Source organism: Tupaia chinensis, unplaced genomic scaffold (assembly GCF_000334495.1).
Source record: "Tupaia chinensis unplaced genomic scaffold, TupChi_1.0 Scaffold000542_1, whole genome shotgun sequence".
NCBI lineage: Eukaryota > Metazoa > Chordata > Mammalia > Scandentia > Tupaiidae > Tupaia > Tupaia belangeri.
In genome coordinates, this window is record NW_006160055.1 from 3,581,107 (window position 1) to 3,602,230 (window position 21,124).

Here is a 21,124-nt window from a genome sequence, read left to right on the forward strand (position 1 = left end):
ATTCTTTATAAAAGAGCAGAAGGGCCCGCAGTTAGCGTGGTGGTTAAGGTGTTGGACTCCCACATAACCAACTGCAGTTCAAGTCCCAGACCTGGTAGCTTGCTTTTTTACTTTTCCTTTCTCTCTCTGATCAAAATAAAAATGAAATAATAACAACAAATAAAATGAAATAAATAAAAAAATTGAAAATTTAACAAAAGAGAGAGGAAGGCAGGAAGGGGAGAAGAAAAAGGAAAGAAACATTATAGAAGCCAACTGCTTTGTAGTAGCTTAACTTTTAATTAAACATTTTCTTTCTGCATAGCACTGTCTCCACCAACGAACTTGCACCTGGAGGCGAACCCTGACACTGGAGTGCTTAAGGTCTCCTGGGAGAAGAGCACCACCCCAGGTAAGCCTGAGCTGCATTAGAGGGCAAGCCTATACACTAATGTACCAAGACAAAGGGTTTAGAAACAATTCTCAGAGAAAGATGGCGTCCAAATGGCAAGTATTTAGCTCTCCATAAAGAATAAAGAAATAGGCAAGTGTACATCACTAAGCAACCTGTGAGGTGTTTTAGTATTATTCTTTAATAGTCCAGGGAAGATACCAATCGTACACTAAGCTGTGGGGAATCATGCGAGCTAAGGAACACTGTTTTGGAAGGTGTCATTTATTTTAGTACATTCAAAATCACCAATGGCTGAAGTCATACTGCATCATTTTCCTTTTGTGAATTATCATAAATTTATTATTCCCTGAAGTTTCACAAATATTTTATCATAAATTACACCCCAAAATCTAAGAGTAACAAAAACTGGAAATGACCTTTATTGAACAGTCTGAGAAACTGAGGCTCAGAAAAAATTGCTATACTCACAGTCACATGTTGTAAATGTTACACAAGTGGGATTATAATTTAAGTTTTTAGATTCCAGCTCATACCCAACATCGTATTCTTAGAACTTAATTGGTTTTTGTTTTTGATGTTTGTTTTTGATTTTTTCAAACTTATACTCAATACTGAGAAATTTTGTTAAGGCATTCCTATTTTTGGATTATTTTTAAAGCTTTATATGAATTTTTGTCTAAACTTTTTGTTCACACATTGAGATTTATTTATAAAATTCTAAAATGTATAAAAGAAAGCTATGGCAATATTCAAGTAGCATGATGGCAATGACAGGAAATTCTAGGTACTTATTACCTACACCAAATCCACATAAAAGTTTCCTTAAATGAGAAATGTTAACTAAAATAAAATTGTATTATTTAATATTGGAGTATTGGAGAAATCCCTACTGAGGTATAGTACTCATAGTACTCATTAAGAAAATTCCAAATTAAATAAAAGCAGAAGTTTCAACTAATGTTGATTACATTCTTACCTGCTGTACTTCTTAATTTAAAGGATATATTTAGCTACTTATTTTACTATTTCGATTTTTATTGTTAAAAATGTAAAAATGTTGGACCTTGGGGCCAGCAGGTGGCATGGTAGTTAAGATGCTAGACTCCCACGTGGCTATCCATAGGTAAGTTCCTGGACCTGGCAACTTGCTTTCTCACTTTCTCTCTCTTCCTCTCATGCACATGTATGTGCCCTATAGCAAATACAATAATAAATAATATTGAGTGATTATGTCTTTTTTTGAGAGAAAGAGAATTTTACTATAGGGCACGTGTGCTCACTGTAGAGAGACAGAGAGACAGAAAGAGAGAAATCACCCCCCAGGGAGGATGGTCACGCCGCAATCCCTTCTCCTCCATTCTCCTCTCGGGATCTTGGGCATGCACACACACATGCCTGGTGTGAGTTTCAAGCTGCCAGGTCTAGGACTCGAATCACAGTTCCCCATATGGAGTTCCAGTGCCTTCAAGTAATTGATTCTTTAAAAAACAAAATAGGGCCAGTGGGTGGTGCGGTGATTAAGACACCAGATCCCACGTAGTCAACCACAGTTAAAGTCCCAAAACCCAGTGGCTTGAAAATCACGTTGGGCACGTGTGCATGCATGCCCAACATCCTGAGAACTGTATGGAGGAGAAGGGATTGCAACATAGCCAGCCCCTCTATGGGGGTAATTTTTTGCTTTCACTCTCTGTCTCTTTCTGGTGAGCACATGTCCCCAATGGGAAAAAAAAGAAAAAAACCTTGAATTTTTTTTTAATACATTTCTTACCTATGCTTGGGCACGAGGCTAAGGCTCTTTAATCTGATCAATGTATGCAGTCATACAGAATAAAACTAGCTCAAGGCTGCTTTTTAATCTCCCTCCAAAATACAATGAATCTGGTGAAGTTTTCACTATTTGTAGAAACATAGATTAAGCCAAGCTATGCGATTTCCAGCTTAGTTATTTTGAATTTGAAAATTTTTGATGGCAAGTTTTGTGCTCAGTTGCAGCTGGACCATTAACAGCGAGTTTTCATGGTGTAGCCTGCCCTTTGGATGATGAGTATCAAATGTAGTGATCTAAATATTTCTTCCTCGTCCAGTTGGATTTTCTTGCATATGTACTTTAACGTTCCCCTTGTTCTTAATGACAAAACATTGCCACCATTCCCACCATTCCTTTGCCCTTTGGTTTTTAACTTAAGTTTGGTTTCTCTTTTTACTTTAGTCTGGTACTGCTGATCTCTGATTGTCACTGTTTCTATTTGAATATTTCCTTCCTCTCAATTCTTTACTATCCAATTTCTGAGATTCCTGATTTCTTTAGCAATTCATATTTTTTTTCTACAATAAATATTACCACTTTTTGTTTGTTTGTTTGTCTGGCTTTCTTGATTCTCTTCCTATAAATCCCATAAATTTAGAATTTTTAAATTAGGAGAGCCGTCTTTGGAGAATGTGTTTAAGATGGAAAGGAATTCCATGGTAGACAGGTAAACTGGAATATTCCTCAAATAGCAATAAAAGCAGGGTAGAGTGGTAGAAGGAACATGCAATTTGGAAATAGAAAAGCCTTCTTAATTTTTTTTTTTTTTTTTTTTGGAGAGGTTTTTACTATAGGGCATGTGCACTCACCAGGCAGAGACAGATACAGAAAGCAAGAAATCACCCCTCCCCGGGGTGGGGGGCATGCTACAATCCCTTCTCCTCCATTCTCCTCTCAGGATCTTGGACACGTAGGCACACACGCCTGACGTGAGTTTAAGCCACTGGGTCTGGTACTCAAACGGCAGTCGACTACATGGGAACCCAGTGGCACAGCCATTACTCCTTCTGCTGGTCTCAAGCCTTTTTTTTTTTTTTAATGAATTATTTTATTTTACTTTATTTGAATTTGACCAGAGGGAGAGAGAGTAAGAGAGAGTGAGAGAGTGAGAAAGCAAGCCACCCATCCGGGACTCGAACCAGAGTTGGCCATATGGGAGTCCAGCGCCCTTAACTACCATGCCACCTGCCGGCCCCAGGAGATAGAAAAGGCTTTATAATCACCTCTTCTTTCTAAGCTTCTTTCAACTAAGGATCTTAGTACTGCCTCCAAGGGTTGCTGCAAGGATTGAGTAATGGTGGAATTCTCAGTAAATGTGAGCCCTTTCCTCATTCTCCTTTATAGTTCATCAGTGAAGTCTAGTTTAACAGGGTCAAAATCATAAAGGCTCTGTGTAGTAAAGTCCTCCTTTCTGTTTTTTTCTCCAGACATTACTGGCTATAGAATTACCACAACCCCGACAAATGGCCAGCAAGGATATTCTTTGGAAGAAGTGGTTCATGCCGATCAGAGTTCCTGTACTTTTGAAAACCTGAGTCCTGGCTTGGAATACAATGTCAGTGTTTACACTGTCAAAGATGACAAGGAAAGTGTCCCTATCTCTGATACCATCATCCCAGGTAATAGAAAAATAAGCTGTTATCCTCAGAGTAGCAGTTTCCATAAGAGCGGTGATTAGCATCTTAATCCCCAGATGGTTGAGTGTGTCAGATATATTTGAGATTGAATTCTAAGCTCCCAACTGCACACTCTAAAGCCGGGAAGTCAAAGCAACTGTTGGGACAAACGCTTGCTGTTAACACTGCTTCACTGTCTGTGCTTCACAGGGATGCTGTGTGGCGATGGGTACGTAATGGAGTGGCAGCCATGGCATTAACTCTGTGCTGTCCGCGCACATGGACATATTACTAAAACAGTGTCATGTGTCTGTACTCAGTACTGACAGGCTAGAAGTAATATGGTAAATGCATTCCGTTGGTACACTTACGCTTGACTTTATAGTCCATATCAATTTCTAGCTATCTATAAAATAGTTTTTGTCTCCATATGTGAGCAATGAAATCACACTGGGTTGACATGTCCAATTCTTCATCTTGTAGCTTCAAATCCTTCTTTTTTTTAAATTGAAAAAAAAAAAAGTTGTAAAGGCCATGCCTTCAGGCTATTCTTTCTTGTAGATTGAAAGATAACATTGCAAGGATCTCTCTAGGGAGAGGCTCATTGTTTGTCCAAAAATAAATTATGGTGAGAAGGAAAACATTGGACAGATTGTGTTCCCCTTTGGACTATTTGGTAAAATGCTTTTACTAATGCTAGTTAAATAACTTTGATTATGAATTAAACAAGCAAAAATATTGGCGATGGCCTTGGACTCAGGCCCGCCTGTCCTCGGCCTGAAAGTGCTTGCAAATGGCACACTTCATACCATACATTCACCATGCATTTGCTGTGGTCTTGATGTTGTCAGGAGTTTTAAATGGGGAGAAAGCCATTTTTCAGCCAGCGTTCTTTAACCTTCTTCTTGCAAGCTTTCATTTTTTCTACCAGAGCAGTTTGGGATTTTAAAAACATTGTGAATACCGCAGATATTATGTCTAGATTTGAGGAATGGTTTTAACATCTTAAACAGGTCTATGACTGTTAGGATCGAAGTTCAAACTGTACTGTTTATAGAGACATTTTCAGTATGGAAGAGTATCTCTCCAAAGAATAATGTCAATTGTTTTCATCTCCCAGAGAAGCAAACTATTCATGATGCTCAGGAAGTCTTTTCAGATGATTTGAAAAAGATTGCATATTACCATCATTGCTTTAACATTCCATCAATATTACTACTGGTAACCTGATATACACTGCTTTCTTTTGTCCTCTTTTTTTGCCTCTATTTTCCTTTTGCCCCCTCTTTGCTTTGTAACTCAATAGAGGTACCCCAACTCACTGACCTAAGCTTTGTTGATATAACCGATTCAAGCATCGGCCTGAGGTGGACCCCGCTAAACTCTTCCACCATTATTGGGTACCGCATCACAGTAGTTGCGGCAGGAGAAGGTATCCCTATTTTTGAAGATTTTGTGGACTCCTCAGTAGGATACTACACAGTTACAGGGCTGGAGCCGGGCATTGACTATGACATCAGCGTTATCACTCTCATTAATGGCGGAGAGAGTGCCCCTACTACACTGACACAACAAACGGGTGAATTTTGAAAACTTCTGTGCTTGAGACATGGATGGTGTTGCATGCTGCCACTGGTCACTGTGGTTAAATATGGATGTTTCCAGGGAGAAGCCAGTAATCGGCCAAAGATTAAGACAGGGCAGATGGGGGATGATGAATCAATCGTCTACTAAAATAATTGGATAAAGACAAATGCAAGTGGTCTTAAGTATGTTTTTATTTAAACCACAAATATACGTAAAGCGAGAGAGAGAGAGAGAATATTGGATCAATTACATGCAGAATAGCAAAGATGAATTAATTTTCAGAGCTTAGAGTTTGGTTTAATATCTAGCATGGAAAGAAACCAAATTATATGATGAGCACCAGTTAATACTAAGAGATATACTTCCAAAATGTACCATTCTGTCCTTCCTCTACCCTTTGAAAAATCTCTTGTGTTCCTTCTTTGTAGCTGACTAAAATCCTACCAAAACTTAAGGTAGACTGGAAGGGGGTTATATTGAGATAGAAGAAAAAGAAACTTGGAGAATTCTAGGTTTTAGTACTATTACAATGTAAAGAAACACCTCTTTAACCACAGCCTGGGGGTGAGCATGCAACATTTTGAAGGTTCTCTGCCCTGCATGGTAAAAACAAACAAACAAACAAAAAAACATACTGAGAACCAATTTGCATGAACCCTTTTCACTTGTAGGTAGAAGTCACTGAATGGAACTTAGCTATACAAGTAGCTGTAGATGTCTCACTTCAGGGGAGGGGGAAGCTAGGACCCTCTTGTCTTTTGTCTGTGTGCATGTGTTTCTTTGGAAAGTACTGCTATGGTTTCTCTGCTGTGTGGCAACTTAAGCCTCTTCAGCCTGGGATCATACAGCCTTCAGTGGTATGAATTATATACTTAAAATCAACGTATTTGAAAGTAGATGAAAATATTCTCTAAAATATATTTACGATGGCAGAAAGGTTAAAGGAGCCTAACAGTACTATGTGTAGTTTTATTTTTAACCATAGTATAACTATGATTTCACTTAGTTTTAGATTAGACTATTTGCATGATTATTTCTCCATTTCCTTTATGCATGAAATATTGGTTTTATCTTTTCAGCTATTTTTATTAGCTTTAATTTTCAAATTACACTAACTTAGTCTTCCTTCTTGTTTGAAACCAGCTGTCCCTCCTCCCACTGACCTGCGATTCACCAATATTGGTTCAGACACTATGCGTGTCACCTGGGCCCCACCTTCATCCATTGAATTGACCAACTTCCTGGTGCGCTACTCACCTGTGAAAAATGAGGAAGATGTTGCAGAGTTGTCAATTTCTCCTTCAGACAATGCCGTGGTCTTAACAAGTAAGCAGTCAATGTTTCTGTTCAGTAAATACAACCTAGAGCGGAAGCATGAACTCTCACAAGTAGGAGCAGTGAAGAGCAAGAAAAATGCAACAGAACTACAAAGTAAACTTCAACCTTAATGCTGTTCCGAGCCCAGCCATGGTGGCCAGAGGAAGAGGGTTCCCCTGTGTGATGACCAAGGCTGCATTAGAGCGTCCCCTGTTTGGTTCCTGAACCATCCTAAACAGACAGGACACAGGGGTGGTGTATCTGTGATCCTAGGTAGCTGGGCAGAAAGGATTAGGACCTGACTAAGCCCTCTAGGTTTGTGTCTGAAACCTTCCTGACTATACCAGGCACACCAGGGCTGGGTGAAGCTGGTTATGGATGTTTCCAGGGAGAAGCCAGTAATCGGCCAAAGATTAAGACAGGGCAGATGGGGGATGATGAATCAATCGTCTACTAAAATAATTGGATAAAGACAAATGCAAGTGGTCTTAAGTATGTTTTTATTTAAACCACAAATATACGTAAAGCGAGAGAGAGAGAGAGAATATTGGATCAATTACATGCAGAATAGCAAAGATGAATTAATTTTCAGAGCTTAGAGTTTGGTTTAATATCTAGCATGGAAAGAAACCAAATTATATGATGAGCACCAGTTAATACTAAGAGATATACTTCCAAAATGTACCATTCTGTCCTTCCTCTACCCTTTGAAAAACCTCTTGTGTCCTTCTTTGTTGCTGACTAAAATCCTACCAAAACTTAAGGTAGACTGGAAGGGGGTTATATTGAGATAGAAGAAAAAGAAACTTGGAGAATTCTAGGTTTTAGTACTATTACAATGTAAAGAAACACCTCTTTAACCACAGCCTGGGGGTGAGCATGCAACATTTTGAAGGTTCTCTGCCCTGCATGGTAAAAACAAACAAACAAACAAAAAAACATACTGAGAACCAATTTGCATGAACCCTTTTCACTTGTAGGTAGAAGTCACTGAATGGAACTTAGCTATACAAGTAGCTGTAGATGTCTCACTTCAGGGGAGGGGGAAGCTAGGACCCTCTTGTCTTTTGTCTGTGTGCATGTGTTTCTTTGGAAAGTACTGCTATGGTTTCTCTGCTGTGTGGCAACTTAAGCCTCTTCAGCCTGGGATCATACAGCCTTCAGTGGTATGAATTATATACTTAAAATCAACGTATTTGAAAGTAGATGAAAATATTCTCTAAAATATATTTACGATGGCAGAAAGGTTAAAGGAGCCTAACAGTACTATGTGTAGTTTTATTTTTAACCATAGTATAACTATGATTTCACTTAGTTTTAGATTAGACTATTTGCATGATTATTTCTCCATTTCCTTTATGCATGAAATATTGGTTTTATCTTTTCAGCTATTTTTATTAGCTTTAATTTTCAAATTACACTAACTTAGTCTTCCTTCTTGTTTGAAACCAGCTGTCCCTCCTCCCACTGACCTGCGATTCACCAATATTGGTTCAGACACTATGCGTGTCACCTGGGCCCCACCTTCATCCATTGAATTGACCAACTTCCTGGTGCGCTACTCACCTGTGAAAAATGAGGAAGATGTTGCAGAGTTGTCAATTTCTCCTTCAGACAATGCCGTGGTCTTAACAAGTAAGCAGTCAATGTTTCTGTTCAGTAAATACAACCTAGAGCGGAAGCATGAACTCTCACAAGTAGGAGCAGTGAAGAGCAAGAAAAATGCAACAGAACTACAAAGTAAACTTCAACCTTAATGCTGTTCCGAGCCCAGCCATGGTGGCCAGAGGAAGAGGGTTCCCCTGTGTGATGACCAAGGCTGCATTAGAGCGTCCCCTGTTTGGTTCCTGAACCATCCTAAACAGACAGGACACAGGGGTGGTGTATCTGTGATCCTAGGTAGCTGGGCAGAAAGGATTAGGACCTGACTAAGCCCTCTAGGTTTGTGTCTGAAACCTTCCTGACTATACCAGGCACACCAGGGCTGGGTGAAGCTGGTGTGGGGAAAGACATGAGAACCCCAATGGGGGTGCTGTCTCTTTCTCTCTGTCTCATAGAAGAAATAAATTGGTGAACTTTGCAAACAAAACAGAAATTATATGATGAGCACCAGTTAATACTAAGAGATATACTTCCAAAATGTACCATTCTCTCTGGGCTAGCTGGTGGCTTAGTAGTTAAGATCGCTGGATCTCACGTGGCCAACTTCACAGTTCAAGTCTTAGATCCAGCATCTTGAAAAACATGCTGGGCTGGGACCAGCAGTTGGCATAATGGCTATGTTGCTGGACTCCCATATAGTCGGCTGCGGTTTGAGTCCCGGGCCTGGTGGCTTAAACTCATGCAGGGCCCATGTGCATTCATGCCCAAGATCCTGAAAGAGGAATGGAAGAGAAGGGATTGTGGCGTGGCCATCCACCCTTGGGGGGTGATTTCTCGCTTTCTATCTCTCTACCTCTCTTTTTTGTGAGCACACATACCCTATAGCAAAAAACTCTCCAAAAAAAAGGAAAAAAGAAAAACATGCTGGGCATGTGTGCATGCCCCAAATTCCAAGAGAATGGAGGAGGAGGGATTGAAGCATGGCTACTTCCCTGGAGAGTCCTTTCTCATTTTCTCTAACCCCCTCCCCCATGAATACACAAACCTTATAGCACATCAAAACAAACCCCTATCCAGAGATAAGCAGGTAGCATGGTGATTAAAGCACTAGATTCCCACATGACCAACTGAGGTTCAAGTCCCAGACCCAGTAGCTTAAAAAATCGCACCAGGATTCTACCCAGAATCCTGAGAAGGGAATGGAGGAGAAGGGATTGTGGCATGGTCTTCTTTTGGGGTGTGTGTGTGGGGGTGATTTCTCACTTTGCTATCTCTGTTGGCCTCTGTCTGTCTGGTGAGCACACGTGCCCTATGGCCAAAACCTAAAACATGGAAAACCTCTCTCCATTTCTATGTGCTCTGTCTGTTCCTCTCTTTCTCTCTCTCATTAAAAAAAAGGGGAGGGGCAGCAGCTGAAAAAAAAAATGAAAATGGAAAAAGTCTCACCATGTCTGTCTTATTCTCAGTTTTTAAAAAGACGTTTCAGTAGGTAATGTACGTAACATTGAAAACTTAGAAACAGTAACTGAATGCTTGGAATAGATCAGGATGTTGTTTTGAAGAAAAGAGCCAAAATTTGTACTTCAAAAACAATCAGTTAGCAAGATTTCTCCAAAGGCTGAGGTCTTAGAAAACAACTGATATCAAATCAACAATAACAATTTATGGAAATTGTCTCTTTCTCATTCCTCCCAGTCTGAAATAGTCATCTGTTATTAAAGAAAGTACGAGAAGGTTGCAACCTGAGAAGGTTTCAGTGCTGTTTCACATGAACATTGGTGCTTATTTTAATTATAATAATAAAGTGCTAAGAACAGCGAAAGAGTCACATAAGAGGAAAATAACCTGCACCTAGGTGGATTACCAACTGATGCTCCCAAACATCCTGTACCTTTCAAATATGTTAGAGAAGAAACACAAAGAAGGGCAGCTCAGCACGACCGTGATGTTGGTTTCTCATTGTGTGGCTGAGAGCAAGAACATCCTTCCAGCTGCATATCTGCATCCACAGGGTGATGGTTTCTGTTCCAGAGCATCTGGAATGAGTAATTGCAGCACCACCCAATGTACAATGTCTGCCCAACCTTACCCACAGACCTGTCCCATGCTAGTCGTGTATTTTAAGACTTTATACAATCTCAGTGCTGCCAGTAACCTCAAGGTGATCATCTCCTTAAAGATGTCATTACTTTTTCATTTAAAGAGGAAGCAACTTGGGACCAGCAGATGGTGTAATGGTTACGTTGTTGGACTCCCACATAATCAACTCTGGTTTGAGTCCCAGGCCTAGCATGCTGGGTACACGTGTGTGCATGCCCAAAATCCTAAGAGGAGAATGGAGGAGAAGGGGTTGCGTGTGGTCATCCCCCCAGGGGGTGATTTCTTGCTTTCTGTCTCTCTGTCTCTCTCTGTCCCTCTGGCAATATTCCTTGCTGCCACAACTCCATTTCCTGCAAATCTGGCTGACTCATACCTGTTGAGGTGGAACTGAGGGTGGGGCTTAGGCTATAGGGCAAGGTGCCCCTTCCCTTATCACCTAAGTATAGACCGCCTCCAGATAGCAACTTTCACTTAGGTAAAAGTAGGCTATAGTACTGGATGCTTGGATATTTTATCAGTTGAAATATTCCCTAAAGTGCTTTGGTTTTTCATGCTTTCAAGTTTAAAATAACTCCCATTTGTCTCTTCAGATCTCCTGCCTGGTACAGAATATTTAGTCAGTGTCTCCAGTGTCTATGAGCAACATGAGAGCACGCCTCTTAAGGGAAGACAGAAAACAGGTGAGTCGTGCTAGCAATATGCTTATCAAGTAGCTTCTACCTCCCAATCTTAAATAATACAGTAAAATGCTGCTTCTAAAAATACATGTCTATCTTTGTGCATGTAGCTTTTTCATTACTTTTTTACTATTAGTCTTAAAAATGAAAAGATATCTCACTCGACAATTGCCTGGATTTTCAATCACTGAGATTCTCCTCTCTCCTTCCAGAGAGGATGGAAATTAGTCCAGAAACTTTGTTGGCTATCATTTTTAAAAAATCTCTCAGGCGAGCCAGTGGCATGATGATTAAGGTGTCTGGATTCTACATGGTACACTGTGTGATTTAAGTCTCAGACCCGGTGGCTTAAAAATATGCCAGACATGTATGTGTGTGTGTGTCCAAAATCAGAAAGGAGGGAGAGATGGAGAAGAGATTGAGGCATGACCACCCCCTGTGGCGAGTGCTTTCTCTCGCTTTCTGACTGTCTCTGTCTCTCCCTGCTGAGTACATGCACCCTCTGGTAAAATTTGAAAAGAAAAAAGAGGGGCCAGTAGGCGGCATTGGGGTTAAAGCCCTGGACTCCCACATGACTTATGACAGTTTGAGCCCCAGAATTGGAGGCTCAAAACTCATGCCAAGCATGTGTGCATGCTTGCTCAAAATACAAGAGGAATATGAAGAGAAGGGGTTGCGGCAAGGCCATTGCCCTAGGGGTACGGCATGACATTGCCCTGGGGATGAGTTCTTGCTTCCTCTTTTGTCTCTTTCCAGAGAGTGTACATGTCCTATAGCCAGAGAAAAGAAAGAAAGAAAGAAAAAAGAAAGAAAGAAAGAAAGAAATCTCTCTAAAAACAAAATAATCAAAGGGAAAAAATTAAAATCTCTCATGAAGAATATCTCATAATCTCTTATCTTAGGTGGCTCTAATTGCTAAACCAATACTGTATTGTCATCTTTTAATAATTTCCCTTTTGTTTTAAGCCAGTACACATGTCTACTTTATACTTGACAAAATGTTCACTTACTACAGGAAGGAAGTTGAACTGAATATCATAAATATTACCTTTAAATACAAGAAGACTTTTAAAAGTTTCTGGAAAAGGATTTAAAATGAGTTTGCTTTGTTGTAAAATAGTTTTGAGATCTGTGCATCGTTTTTGTTATAAAGCAACTTTTCTGTGAACTTTTGAAGATCTTTTGAATGAGCACTGCTTTAAATTTTTCTTTTAAAAATAAAATTTAGCATATTAATTTTTTATAGTTATATTTGCTTCTAAAAAGTAGTTATGATATCTCAATTTGATGTGAGTGAATTGTTGAAAACAATTACTGAATGTTACAACTTAAAAAAAATTTTCTGGAAGTCCCAGAGAGGTTAAGTGATTTGAATTTGAGATAGACTCTGAATTCTTTCCAAAAATGTGCAAATTCTCAATCCATGAGGAATTATGCACATTGTACTTTGTCTTGGATAATGCCTTTAAGTTTTAGAAAGTTTTATGTTTGGCATTATTACCACTCTGTTGACATATCAATTCCTTCTTGAGCATAGAAAGCTTTTCTGAGAATCAAACACTTAAGTTGAGAGTGGGCAGATTTTACCTTATTTTGACAGATACACTTCAGGATAGGAATTTGGGATACTTGAACACTGAAGCACTTAAAAATATCTTAAACACCTATCTTCAAATGTGACGCAGAAATCTGCTATAATGACACATACATATCACTGGGATTACTTAGAAAAGAAAAAAAAAATGAACGCCTGAGTTGGCTATTCTGAACCAAGTCAGTTTATGATTTTGCAGTTTAAATGCGGCTTAGAAACAGTACATCATAACCTGAGGTTTATGGCACATCATTGCATGGATGGAAAAGAACAAAACCATTGGCTACATGTTATCTTCCCCTATGCCTTCCTCACTTCCTAAATTGGTGGTATCTTTAATTTCTTCTTCTTCTTCAATGGGAAACAGGTCTGGATTCTCCGAGTGGCATGGACTTTTCTGATATCATGCCCAACTCTTTCACTGTCCACTGGGTTGCTCCCCGAGCACCCATCACTGGCTACAAGATTCGCCATCATCCTGAGCATGTTAGTGGAAGACCTAGAGAAGATCGGGTGCCCCCTTCGCGGAACTCCATCACCCTTACTAACCTCAACCCAGGCACAGAGTATGTGGTCAGCATCATTGCTCTGAATGGCAGAGAGGAAAGTCCTGCCTTGATTGGTCAACAGTCAACAGGTAACTTCTTTTCTTGTCTGTAAAGAAACTCAGAGGACTTTTCTCTACAGATGGTATATTCTGTGAAATAGCTTCATGTTGTCTGAGTTATCCTAAAAGAAAGTAGACTGTGGTTTTGAGACATGGAGTGGGAAATGAGGGAATGTGTGGGGAAAAAAAATCTTCCTCTTAAAACATATTAAAGAATGGAGCCAGCAGGTTGCATGGTGGTTAAGGGCTCTGGATTCCCACATGGTTGACCATGGTTCAAGTTTTGGACCTGGCAGCTTGCTTTCTCACTTTCTCTCTCTCTCCCTCTCTCTTCCTTGTCTCTCACTCTGTCCCTCTCTGGTCAAATTAAAATGAAATTAATAAATGAATAGACAATGTGGGCAAAAATTTTTTGAAGAGTTATTTTATTTGGCTCTACTTATTTATTTATTTACTTATTTTACTTTGACCAGAGAGGGACAGAGAGAGAAAGTGAGGAAGCAAGCTGCCAGGTCTACGTCTCGAACCACAGTTGGCCATGTGTGAGTCCACTGCCCTTAACTGCCATACCACCTGCGAACCCCAATAAAATAGTTCTTAAAAAGAAAAAAAGAAAGTTAAAAAAAATAACAAATATACACATACATATATATGTACGTGTCTGTATGTATATATTAATATTGTTTCTTTGTTCTAAGGAATTTCACAACCAATTTCAGTATGTACACATTTCTAATAAAATATAAAATATATAAAAAACTTAATAGTGTTTCAACGTTCTCTTAAAAATAGGATTTTAATATAATAGTGTCATTGTTCTTAGGAGATAGATGCTGAAGTGTGAAGGGTAGTGGTGTCATTGTATCTGTACCTCAGTCTTGGACTGAGACGAGCTCTTGGAGACAGAGGGAAGGAGGAGAGAAAGTGAGCGAGAGAGCAAAACAAGCAAATGAGGCAAATGCTACCAATTAGCAAATAACTAAGGGGATGATAATAAACGTGTTCATGCTATTATTTTTATAACTTTTCTATAGTCTTGAAATTTTTCCAAAAGATGGTGGGGAAAATAATTCTTCAATTAAACTGAAATAATTTTTTTATCACAGTTTTAATAGGCTCCTTAATTTGAATTGTTCATAATTTTTAAGGCTACTAATTTTGAATTACCTATTGTGTGAAGGAATTTTTAAAGAACAATTTTAAACAGAGCAGAGAGGGGAGAGGAAGAAAATCAAGGAGAAAAATAGGCAAGACATTTAAGGGACACAGAAGTGGAGGGTTGTCTATTGATAACGCATCTGATCATTTCTTTTATTGGACTGGTGCGCAAAGTATTCATCATGGGAAAACTCATTTTACAAGCTGTGGTGATGTACAGTGATTGAATGTATAAAACAAAAAAAATTTAAAAACTAAATAAAAAACAAAGAGCAGAATAGAATGAAAGGGGAACAAAGGGTGAATCTAGACATTGTTTGAAAGTTATGGATGTGAACACTTTCCTGTGTCTTTTTCAGTGTCTGATGTTCCAAGGGACCTGGAAGTGATTGCATCCACCCCCACCAGTGTATTGATCAGCTGGGATGCTCCTGCTGTCACAGTGAGATATTACAGGATCACCTATGGAGAAACAGGTGAGTCAGTAAAATGCAGTTTCCCACTCTGACCAAGTCAGGTTCTATTGTAGGTTGCCTGAAAGTTCAGCAATGGACACATAATTAAAGAAACGGTGACAAGTTTATTCAATGGTGCATTGAATTTTGCAGGTATACCTGGAAGAGAGGTATAATTAGTTATAAAATCATAATGAAAAGTTGTATATATAATATAACTAGGGGAAAACAGAAGAGTAGGAGGAAAAAGGATTGTAAACTTACAAGTGAATTATTCGGGGTGAAATAAGTGTTTTTATTTTTCTTTTTGCTTCTCAAAGCAAAAAGACAATTTTCAAATTTTATGTAATGTAAATACATACCATTAAACTTTTTTTTATTTTTAGCTGCATACTTGCCACAGAAAAACAGAGACAGAGGGAGAGAGAACAACAGGCAGGGAGAATGTACCCTTGATAGGGACAGGATCATGCCACAATTCCTTCTCCATTCCTCCATCCTGTCAGAATTTCACTCACACAAGTCTGCGTGTTATTTTAAGCCACTGAGGTGGGGATTCCAGCTACAGCTGGCTCTGTGGGATCTAGCTTCCTTAACCACGAGGCTAATGCTCAAGCTGGTCCCATTAAATTGTATTTTTTTGTTTTTTGTTTTAGTTTTTCCTATAGGGAATGTATATCCTCACACCAGAGAGAAACGCAAAGAGAGGCAAAGAAAGCACAGCCCAGGAGGGATAACCACATCACAATCCCTTCTCCATTCTCCTTTTGAGATTTTGGGCACACACATACATGTGCCCAGTGTGTATTTAAAGCCACCGGTTAGGTCCAGGACTATGAACTGTTCAGTCTGCCTTGTGAGGTCCAGCTGCCTTAACCACCATGTTGCTGGTTGACCCCCTACCATTAAAATTTGACAAATGAGACAATGCATGCAATCTTAGATTGATGACTTAACTTGTCCCCCCATTTAACATTGATCAATATCCAGCTCAGTGACATTAAAGCTCAAACCTTAAAATAACACTAATGTCAATATTCTTCCAATTTTTATATACTTATCAAGATTTACTACATGCATAAATATTTTTTATTCAGGCCCTATTAATAGCACTCTTTACAAAGGAATAAGCAATAAGATGTATGTAGATGCTGCTTTCAATATGGTAAGTCAGTTCATCGGTAACACCCAAGTAACCCTATCAAGGTCCCTCACACTCTGAAATGATCACTTTTCATACAGGAGGAAGTAGCCCTGTCCAAGACTTCACTGTGCCTGGGAGCAAGTCCACAGCTACCATCACTGGCCTTAAACCTGGAGTAGATTATACCATCACCGTCTATGCCGTCACTGGCCGTGGGGACAGCCCGGCAAGTAGCAAGCCAGTTTCCATTGATTACCGAACAGGTACACATTCCTGTGGCGTGACCCAGGCTTATTGATTCAGATGTTTTTCCCAGTGTTCTCTCATGCTGTTCTCCTCTTTGTGAAATTGATTTTCCTTTGTAATAAAACAACAACCTGCAAGCCAGATATGTAAGGAAGCACCCCAAGGATAGAGCTATTTATCTGTTTTGTTAATTGATGTATTCCATGTGCCTGTAATAGAATATTTATATTCTATAAATATTCATTAAGAGAAAAACTGAATGATAAGAAGAAAAGCACCTACTTGAAATGTACCCCCTTTTTTTGTGAATGAAACAGTCATCTTGAAAACAAGTAATAGTATCTAGATGCATACTCCATGTCCGCTCGCCCACCCTTGCCACAAAACTATCTCTGTATTTCTGCAAAAGGGATACCTGGGAGAGATAAACAGGAATAAGATACCATTTGAGTATGTGTCAGTCAGTACCAGAAGCAAAGTCAGGACTGTCCAGGCTCATCTCCAAGGACTGGGGCTTCACTGGTTTCTCCTTGTTCTTCTTGTAGAAATTGACAAGCCATCCCAGATGCAAGTGACTGATGTTCAGGACAACAGCATTAGTGTCAGGTGGCTGCCTTCAAGTTCCCCTGTTACTGGTTACAGAGTGACCACCACACCCAAAAATGGCCCAGGACCAACAAAAACTAAAACTGCAGGTCCAGGTAAGAAGAGTGGCCAGCATCTCATGTACAGCATGACAAACGAAATGTGACCACACAGTGTTTCTTTGGAAATGACCTCTTTGCCATAGTGATAGTTTTTTCCATTCATGAGTTCAAGACATAAGATTGTTACCAACTCACTTTACAATGAGAGTTTTAGGATAAGTTCATTTCTGTTTTTACACACATGGTTCTGTTTGGTGATACAGATACATGAAATGATTAGCTCCACCTTTGTATTTCTGTGCATCTTATACCCAAAGAAGAGAAGGATGGCTTGATTGGCTTTTTTTAGATCCTTTGAGCTCTGTTGTCTTTGATCTTATACAAAATACTTGTGAAATGAAGATCTTAAAGCAATTTCTCAAAGTTAATTTTCACTTTGTTCAGGAGCAGCATCTTTCCTTGTTAGATACTGTGTTTTAGGGCTTATCTTTGATTGTGATTTTATTCCACTATGGTAATTTATAGTAGCAATGAACAGGTTTGTGGAAGACAAAATTGATGTTCAACTCCTATACTTTCATAATAATTCTAAAAAATGAGAATTCTAGGTCACCATGAACCTTTCTATCAAACTTGAGATGGCACTTGGATGACTAAATAGTGGGTTACATGGGTGTTGAATTTACTTTCCACTGTCTTTGCAGATGAAACAGAAATGACCATTGAAGGCTTACAGCCCACAGTGGAGTACGTGGTTAGTGTCTATGCCCAGAATCGAAATGGAGAGAGTCAGCCTCTGGTTCAGACCGCAGTAACCAGTACGTAACCAATGCTTATTTCCATTCCAAGGTCTGATTTTGTTCTTGGGTATCCATGTGCCCTCTGTGTGTCCTTTGCAATTTTACTTATAGGAAACTCAACTCAAATTAGTTGGTCACTTTATATTTTGAGCTGAGTCCTTTACAAACATTTTCCTTCTCAGTGCTAAGCTATGATCTTATGGGAAAAGAAGGTATGGAAATATCATAATTAGTTGCTGTGCTTTAAATTTCTTTTGCTCAAATGGCCTCAGCAAAATCTTATTTGCCTATAGCAGAAGGTATGAAAATATAATTAGTTGCTGTGCTTTAAATTTCTTTTGCTCAAATGGCCTCAGCAAAATCTTATTTGCCTATAGCAAACCTACAAAATATTTTGCTCGGACCTTTTTTTTCTACAACTGGATGGTCAAGTTGATTGAGTGGGCCTTATGAAGGTATTATGCTTGGAGCATTTAGAAGACTGTGGCTGGACCAGCGTTTCATATAAATAATGTAGTGGAAAAAAGTTTAAAAAGATTGTAATATTTGGAATCTAGCATTTGAAATCAACTTTACCACTTCCAAAGTATAGAAAATTCAGGTCTATGAGACTAACATCACATTGCAAAAATCAATCTTGGGAGAATTAAATTAATATAAATAAATTCCCATTGTGGGACATTTTGTAGGGTGTCTTTACATCTCAGGTACCCTTCGTTTGAATAAGTGATGTGACATTAAATATTTTTTCAACCAAAAATATTTAAGCAAGCCTCAAGTAATTTTCCATTTAATATAGTGGGTTAATTGGAGTTTAATTCATCAGAGAAAATGATATCTGCAAAACTGCTTTGCATGTAATAAAAATGCTTATTTCACAACTTGCTTTTCACATAACCTCTTACCATTAATTTGCCTAACAGACATTGATCGCCCCAAAGGACTGGCATTCACTGATGTGGATGTCGATTCCATCAAAATTGCTTGGGAAAGCCCACAGGGGCAAGTTTCCAGGTACAGGGTGACCTACTCGAGCCCTGAGGATGGAATCCATGAGCTATTCCCTGCACCTGATGGTGAAGAAGACACTGCAGAGCTGCAAGGCCTCAGGCCGGGTTCTGAGTACACAGTCAGTGTGGTTGCCTTGCACGATGATATGGAGAGCCAGCCCCTGATTGGAACCCAGTCCACAGGTATATCGTTAATTGCACCACTCAGGTGCTGTGGGGGCAGCGGCTTTATGCCCTGCTGAATGAATTACACTTTACCGAGGTATTGATTCCTGTGTAAGGGGGTAAAAACAAAAACACAAAACTCTGTTAGGAAAGACCCTCTTTGAAGAAGAATGGTAATACCAATAAACTTCAGGTGATACTTAGGTAAACACATTTGACAAAAGGAAATTTGAGGGTATCTTGGCTTATCAGCAAGTTATAAAATGAACCATATGAAGATGGTGCTAAAATTGCAGATTATTTCCTAAGCTGTGACTCACTGTGGTTTCTCTGACTGCATAAAGAAAAGAAGTTTGGCATCAATCCTTGAGCTTACTCTAAAAAAGAACCCAAACTGGGGCACTTCATAGCAGCATGATTCTGAGAACACATGGGTCAGGCCTTTTTTCCTTGGTTAGATACCATGTGTTGGTGTATAATTTGCTTTAAGGATTGATACTCAGACATGTAGGAGCAGTCATAAGGGCAAATGCTTTCCACAATACTTGATCCTCTTGTGCTTTATTTCTGAAGCAGAGTGGAATGCTAAAGATGTGTCCTTGTGACAGCATAAACCCTAGAGGTGACAATCTGTGTTATTGCTCTTTGCTTCTCTTTTCTGCTTCTATTGAGAGCCAATTTTCCTCTATGCCGCACCACAGAGAATATTTCGAATTTAGCAGCAATATCTGCCGTAGGGTCCAAATAAAGAGACAATAAAAACATAATTCTATCTTTTTTGGATGGAATACTCTGTGAAATGTTTTTTCTGTACAAAGATAATTTATAGAGAATAAGGGCTATTGCTCATCTTTTCATACAAGTGGAAAATCAATCCTCAGGGCCAATAAGCCAATTCAGCTTTTTTTGTTGGTTTAGTTTATTTTTTGTTTTAATTTATTTAAAGAATTATTTTTATTGAACATTATTTATTTAATGTATGTATGTATTTATTTTAATATGACCAGAGAGAGACAGAGAGGGAAAGTAAAAAACAAGTCACCAGATCGGGTACTCAAACCACGGTTGGCCATGTGGGAGTCCAGCAACCTTAACCACCATGCCACCTGTCAGCCCCTGTTTGTTTGTTTTGTAAGGAAAAACAAAAAGCAACCTCTAAAACCCAAAGTCTCTTAGCAATCTGGCATTTACCCAAGTGTTTCTAGGGATTCTGAGACTTGAAATCAAACATTTTTCTATAGACATTTTCTTCATTTTGTATCCTTTCTTATACTTTCTTATACTAAATCTTTGCTTGACCAGGGAACCCACCTATCGAAACAAGAGCAATCCATTCTATCTCTTGGAGTACACATCCCCCCCCGCCCCCTTTTACCCATTTCCTGCAAGATAACTTCTAACCAATGACCATCCCGACAGCTATTCCTGCACCAACCAACCTGAAGTTCACTCAGGTTACACCTACAAGCCTGACCGCTCAGTGGACACCACCCAGTGTTCAGCTCACTGGATATCGGGTGCGAGTGACCCCCAAGGAGAAGACTGGACCAATGAAAGAAATTAACCTGGCTCCCGACAGTTCGTCTGTGGTTGTATCTGGACTCATGGTAAGAAATGACCCGTTTTTCATTGAAATGAAGGTTTTTTTTAAAAAGAATTATTTTATTTAACTTTATTGATTGATCGATTTAAACTTGACCAGAGAGGGACAGAGTGAGAGAGAGAGAGAGGAAAAGTGAGAAAATAAGCCGCCAGGTCCAGCACTCGAACTGCAATTAGCCATGTAGAAGTCCAGCACCCTTAACCACCATGCCGTCTGCCAGCCTTAGAATAAAGAACTTAGTCATCTTAATTCTTTATAACACTCTTAATTATAACATCTCTTAATTCTTTATAACACTTTATAAAGTGGTATAAATACCACGTCAAAATAAATCTACTTGTGTTCTTTTCCTCTGCCATCAGATAATTTTATTGTGCTTTTATATATCAATAGAATTCCCTTATGTTGACCTAAGCTCTTCCAGGTGACTATTGGGACAAAATTTCATAAATAATTTTGGATTGGGGGCAGCTTTTCTAGATATATTCTGCTTATTATGTGGTAGGTGGGGAGGTACCTGGGGGGACAACTTATACCCATAGCCTGAGTTCTGAGTTCTGTTAGTTTGGCAAGAAATATTATCCAGTTCAAA

At 39.2% G+C, this 21,124-nt stretch overlaps 1 protein-coding gene across 1 annotated transcript in view; it reads left to right on the forward strand.

Moving 5' to 3' along the window:
• FN1 (fibronectin 1) overlaps positions 1 to 21,124 on the forward strand; it is a 92,156-nt gene that overhangs the window by 52,691 nt on the left and 18,341 nt on the right. Inside the window, 12 exon segments of the mRNA XM_027775298.1 lie at positions 305 to 391; positions 3,632 to 3,823; positions 5,127 to 5,399; positions 6,551 to 6,733; positions 11,017 to 11,106; positions 13,065 to 13,334; positions 14,822 to 14,938; positions 16,160 to 16,324; positions 16,853 to 17,008; positions 17,659 to 17,772; positions 18,678 to 18,947; positions 20,349 to 20,536. Coding sequence (XP_027631099.1) covers positions 305 to 391; positions 3,632 to 3,823; positions 5,127 to 5,399; positions 6,551 to 6,733; positions 11,017 to 11,106; positions 13,065 to 13,334; positions 14,822 to 14,938; positions 16,160 to 16,324; positions 16,853 to 17,008; positions 17,659 to 17,772; positions 18,678 to 18,947; positions 20,349 to 20,536 — 2,105 coding nt within the window.